Source organism: Halichoerus grypus, chromosome 4 (genome assembly GCF_964656455.1).
Source record: "Halichoerus grypus chromosome 4, mHalGry1.hap1.1, whole genome shotgun sequence".
NCBI classification, from domain to species: Eukaryota; Metazoa; Chordata; class Mammalia; order Carnivora; family Phocidae; genus Halichoerus; species Halichoerus grypus.
This window is the reverse complement of record NC_135715.1, coordinates 51386585-51393063: the sequence shown is the minus strand read 5'-3', so window position 1 is coordinate 51393063 and position 6479 is coordinate 51386585. Positions and strand designations below refer to the sequence as shown.

Genomic DNA, 6479 nt, shown 5'->3' with positions numbered 1-6479 from the left:
GGATAAATTTCTGTCTCCTCATTTTGTCTGCTTCTCTGCGTCTGTTTCTGCATGTTAAGAGAGTCAGCTAGGTCTCCTGTTTTTTTTTTTTTTAAGTAGGGGCTTGAACTCACGACCCTGAGCTGAGATCAGGAGTCCAACACTTAACTGACTGAGCCACCCAGGGACCATGGTCTTCTGCTCCTGAAAGTAGTGACTTTATGAAGAGGAGGTCCTGGAGTGCCCTGCAGTGCAGTGTCCTGTTTATCAGAACTTGGCACTTTAGGAGAGTATCCTACGCATTTTGCTTACGCCCCCCTGTTGTGTCTGAGTCACTTTTCCTTTTAGTGCGGTCATCTGCACGGACTCTGCTGTAGGGGGCTGTGCTTGTTCTCTGTGGTGTCTGTGGGACCCAGGCAGGCCAGCTCTGAGGGGCATGCCTGCTGGGGACTTGGCAGCGGGGCAGTGGTGTCAGCAAAATTTCCGTTGGGGCTCTAGTCCTACGCCGGATCCCCCAAAGCACTGTGGCAGCTGAGGCTATGCGCTGGGGCCAAGGGACGATGTGAGGTTGGGCGTGGGGCAGCCGCTGAGCAATTCACGCAGGGGCAGCTGTATACCAGGTGGCTCAGTAGGGTGTAAGCGCGGCTTTAACAAAATTTGCCCTGAGGGGGCGCTTGGCTGGCTCAGTCAGGGGAACACACGACTCTTGGTCTCAGGTTTGGGAGTTTGAGCCCCACACTGGGTGTAGATTACTTAAAAAAATAAAAACTTTAAAAACAAACCAAAACTTGCGCTGAGCCCAGGGACGAGGCGAGCAGGCTTGGAGAAGGCAAGGGCTCTGGGTAACTGTACGTGTGGTGTTCTGGTAGCACGTTAGGTAGCGGGGTCTGCGCAGCGCCACCTCCCGCAGGTGGCTCCGTGTTTATGCTGGGGGGTGCGGGAGGAAAACGCGCCTGCCAGCTCCCTCATTCTTGAAGTCCCGACATACTCTGTGCTCAGTATGAACAGATCTGTCTCCCGTTCCCCCAGCATTGGCAAACTGCTGTTTTTATGTTGCCTCTGTAAGTAGGCCGCTCTTTAAGGGTGGAAACCCAGTGATCACTCGCCCAGGGCTGAGTCTGTTGACTTTTAAAGCTCCAGGCTCCAAGTCCCACTGGTTTTACAAACTCAAAGAATTCAGTCCCTCTGATTTTTCAAGCCAAACCTTATGGGGATTAACCTATCCCATGTGAGCTCCCTGATGCAAGGGACCGTTTCTCTGCCCTCTCCGCACGCACAGCTCCCTCCCCTCCCGTGGGCAGCCTCCCTCTGCCTTTCTGACCTTCCTAAACTTTCAGATGCAGTTCCTTCTCTGTATTTAGTTGTGGAGTCTATTCTGCCAGTCTTTGGATTGTACTCCTGTTTACTGACTTACAAACGTGGGATGGGGTGAGCCCAGGGGCCTCCTACTCCACCATCTTCCCAAGCTCCTGATAAGGTGTGTTTTTTTTTTTTTTTGCATATTTTGTATGAGCTAAATGGGGGTAAAATAAAGCAGCACTCCATTTATGGTTTTACTACCTTCTCCAATTGAGGACAGTCAAGCACCAAAATACACTGCTTAGGTAGATGACAAATGGGCTATTGAGAATCTAAAATATTTCTTTATCATAATGCTATATATTCATGAAATATCCAAATAAGTAGACTGAACAAATATAAAGACAAATCTCCAAATACTGCTTCACCAATGCTACATTGACTCTGTTGAGTATTAGAAGGAAAAAAACCCCAATATTAATTTATTTTTCATAAAGTTTTTAATAAGCTATCATTTTCTTACATGTACACTAGTAAACTTAAAAAGACAAATATTTACTACCAAACGTTAAATACTGTACAATTTATAAAAAATATAATTTTAAGATTTTGAGTAATAAAGGGAAGAAACTTACTTCAAATGGATAAAATAAAATTCAATTTTTTAAGAAATTTAACTAGAAAATAAGACATTTCCCATTTGTCTAAGAGAACACTAAAAACTTTACGGAAGCCAGAGACCATACTATTTTTTTCAAGCTTTCATCTACATAGCTTTAAATAAGCCTTAAAATTTATTTTCCAGTACATATAAGGTTGTTAAACAGAGTACATGACTGTGGGAATGACTATGCTAGCATGAGAAGTCATGAAGAACAAAGATATGTCTTATTCATCTTTATATCTTCAGCTCCTAGCATAATGCCTAACTTAAAGTAATAATGTTTAAGCAATGCTTCTTGCTGAACTGGGAAAATATACATATCTACCTTTGGTCAAATTTTCATTCCATATTAAGCGGCTACATTTGAGGTACCTGAGTAGCAGTCCTGTTCTTTGGCCCTTGACCTTAAACTGAGTACGGTAAGCTAACACACATACATTTTCTCCATCAGAACTGATGGATCCTCAGAAATGAACCATCATGGGCCTGTGAATTTTCTCTTATGTGGTCTGATTCGTAGGTCTTGGATAAGTTAATATCAGTGTGCAAAAGTAATGCATTTTCAGTGCAGGATAAGAATGTGCTTTTGAGTAAGAATGGAATAAAGGCCTTGCTTTTCCATGTTTTAAATAACAGATACATAGCATCTTATATTATGTCACAATTAGCAATTTTTAGACACTGAACATAATACACTGTATTACAATGAAATGTGGTAGGCTTCCATTTTAGGAGCAAAAATAAGTTTCACATGAAAAAAGATTTATTTTAGATTCACATAAAATACATTTAGAATCTAAATTTTTAGCATTTAAACAAACACAGAGGAACTTCAAGATGTACAGGCTCCATGCTGTCCAAAAAGCAAATACAAAAAGCTCTTTTATAATTATTGATCATCACCTCGTTGCCTTAAATTTCTAGATTTTCCATTTTCAATTCTTCTCTTTTTAAAGACTGGGGCCACTCCATCTGCCATGACTCCAAGAGAAGTGACTGTTTTTTCTTTAAATATCACTTTGGGTTGCCCACCAATATCAGGTTCTGAAGTTGATACATATTCATTTTCAGTGCTTGGAAGTTCCAAATCTACCTCCTCACTGAAACAGAAAGTAAAAATAAAACCATTATTTGACAGACTGAGACAAACTTTTACATAACCTCTGAGTCCAACAAAGGCCCAAGATCATCTTTCTAATGATAGTGAGAAGTTAAAAGTCATTTCAAACTAGGAAATTACTTAAAGATAATCATTTTATAATATTATTTAAGATATAGAATACTTATTTAGGTGGATACATGTCTGGAAAAGTATCATCTATTCTTTTATTCCTTCTGCACAGAGTACGTATCATCTAAGGCAATGTTTGTGCTTATACATGACTAGCTGTACAAGTTAAGGTGGTAAGTTATTTATGGAAACCGATCTTGCCATGAACTGTGACAAGGACTCTGGGGGCTTACACGGCACATGATAAAAACCATGGGATCCCACTGTCCTATGGTAGGAGACTCTACATGGCCTTTTGTCTAGTACTCTTTTTTTAAGAACTAGTCCTTCAAGCACCCACATGGTTAGTAAAAATAATCAGCTGACTAGTCTAGAGATTGCTACCTTATTAACCTTAGGTATATGAACCTATCATAGTACCCCACCCTCTACAGTCAATTGGTCCCTGAAAGAGCAACTAAGTCATGCCACATCCATCAGTTCTACCCATGAGCTTTTTGACATGGCCAAGAAAGATCATTATGTTTAATTCTGTAGTGGCTAAGAGTGTAAAATCTGTGGGGAACTACATCTCCTATGTAAAGGAATTCTGCAATGACTGAGAATACAGCTGCCTTACGAAGAAAAGTAGCAAAGGGGGGGGGAAGCAGACAGAGAATCCTGCCAATGTTTCATTGCTCCAGTAACTCGAGACTCAGCTGAATTTCTGCCCTTCCCACAGCTTGGTAGGTAGAACCTTCCTGAGAACTTCTGAATTAATAACCTCTTTTTTATTTAAGGTAACTTAAGTTTCTATCACTTGAAACCAAAAGATTAGTCAGTATTTATTGTAGACTGACCATATAAACATGGGTTTATTTCTGGGTTCTCTACTCTATTCCATTGATCTATATGTCTATTTTTGTGCCAGTACCATACTGTTTTGATTACTACAGCTTTGTAGTAGGTCTTGAAATCTGGGGTTGTGCTATCTCTGGCTTTGTTCTTCTTCTTCAAGACTGTTTTGGCTATTCAGTTCCATACAAATTTTAGTATTATTTGTTCGAGTTCTGTGTAAAATGCTGTTGGTATTTTGATAGGGATTACACCGTATCTGTAGTAGGTTGCTTTGGGTAGTATGGACATTTTAACAATATTATTTCTCCTAATCCATGAGCATGGAATATCTTTCCATTTGTTTGTGTTGGCTAGGACTTAACACCTAAATGCCTATTTGGTTCAATTATTATTATTATTATTTTTTAAAGATTTTATTTATTTGACAGAGAGAGACACAGTGAGAGGGGGAACACAAGCAGGAGGAGCGGAGAGAGAGAAGCAGGCTTCCTACTGAGCAGGGAGCCCGATGCGGGGCTTGATCCCAGGACCCCGGGATCATGACCTGAGCCGAAGGCAGACGCTTAACGACTGAGCCACCCAGGCGCCCTGGTTCAATTATTTTAAAAGCACATGATAAATTTGCTTCCCTCTCAGAAAGACTATATCTACAGCAATAGTACTGCAAGATCTTATGTCCCATCCTACATATACACAGGCTTAAAAAGGTAGGTTTATAGGCATAGTAATTACTTAAAAATAAAATTTTTTTTAAAAAAGTTATCTTAACCAACTGGTGGCTCAGTTGGTTAAGTGTCTGCCTTCAGCTCAAGTCATGATTCCTGAGTCCCTGGATCGAGCCCCGCATCGGGCTCCCTGCTCAGCGGGGAGCCTGCTTCTCCCTCTGCCCCTCACCCTGCTCGTGCTCTCTCTCTCAAATAAACAAATAAAATCTTAAGTAAAAAGTTATCTCTAAACCTAAGGTGGGGATCGAACTCACAATCTCAAGATCAAGAGTCACATGCCTTACCAACTGAGCCAGCCAGGCACACTCCTTTTTAAATGTAAAAATAGTTTGCAAATTTGCTACGACTGCAAACAAAACAAAATAAAAACAGAGAATGTAAGTACAAAAATAACATTTCAAACTAGTTATGGGTAGCTCAAAACTAAAACAAAACTTCTGCATAATAAAACACTTGAGGAAGAACCTATCTTAGTAGATAATAATTCGATAAAAATTTCCTTAAAATCTGATGAGGGGATGCAGGAAATAGGGATTCTCCCTGGAACAGGTCTTAAATCTGATTTGTTTTGAAAACATATGCCTCCTAAAACTTTTATTTACTGTATTAAAACTGCATGTTAAATGCAGTTTTTGTTTGCTTTTCCTACTTCCCTATTTTCTCTCAGACTGCTAACAATGGTGCTTTTCCTAAGAAGGCTAGTAGCCCCTGCAGTTGATGGGAGTATTAATTCTTGGCTTTTTATTCTTTTATTACAGGAGAGGAAACTGAGGTTTAAAGACGTTAAATAACTTGGTCAACCAAACTTATGGAAGTGGTGGAGCCTGGATTAAAATCCAGGTCTGTCTGACCTAAAATTTATATTCTTTCCCCTAGACCACTCTGCTTCCAAGTGAAAGTAAAATTTTACTAACCAAGGAGAGAAACATCTGAGGAATGAAGAGTAGTAGGGTTGGTCACTGGAAAAATGAATCTATAGTCAAGAAATTTGATGTGAGATTCATGTATTTCACTTGAATCTTGGTGCGTTATACGGTATTTTGATAGAGTGATCAAGCTGTAGTATTGCTTTTTTAAAAAAGATTTTATTTATTTATTTGACAGAGAACACAAGCAGGGGGAGTGGCAGGCAGAGGGAGAGGGAGAAGCAGGCTCCCCGCGGAGCAGGGAGCTGATGTGGGGCTCATCCCAGGACCCATGACCTGAGCCAAAGGCAGACGCTTAACGACTGAGCCACCCAGGTGCCCCTGTAGTATTGTTTCTTAAGTGGGATTATAGGAAAGATAAAAAAAGTTTGTATTCAAAAGAAAAGGCAAGAGCCTGCAAGTAAACATCTTACAGAGAAATGTCTTTTCAAATAACTTCGGAACAGTTACAAAAAATAATTACACAAGCACTTCCACAAAACCATAATCATTTCCAAATTCAAATGCAAGAACTGTAAAGGTTATAGTATCTGAACACAATGTAATAAAGGTAGAACAAACACCACCCCCCCCATGTAGATTTAAAAATGTGAAAATAAAAGGAAACCTTTTAGAATGGAGTCAGGAGGCCAGCAGGGCAAGCTCTCACACCCTATCACTCCTCAATTCCAGACCCAAGAGGAAGAGAGGGACCTTGCACATGGATACTACTTTGCTATCCCAGCAGGAGGAGGCTTTCCTCCTCCCACAGAACAATCCAGCCAATGAGAGACACTAACATCTCAGCCAATGAAAAGCCACTATACTTCCAGTTCCCA

The 6479-nt window shown here is 40.4% G+C and overlaps 1 protein-coding gene across 5 annotated transcripts in view; it reads right to left on the bottom strand.

Moving 5' to 3' along the window:
* Positions 1 to 2683: 2683 nt before the first annotated feature.
* The window catches only part of WBP4 (WW domain binding protein 4), a 63416-nt gene continuing 59620 nt past the window's right edge, over positions 2684 to 6479 (bottom strand). For all 5 annotated transcript variants that reach the window (XM_078070298.1, XM_036119343.2, XM_078070300.1 and 2 more), the window contains exon 10: positions 2684 to 3042. In XM_078070298.1, the coding sequence (XP_077926424.1) occupies positions 2832 to 3042 (211 nt within the window). In that variant the 3' untranslated portion in view covers positions 2684 to 2831. The remainder of the gene's footprint in view (positions 3043 to 6479) is intronic.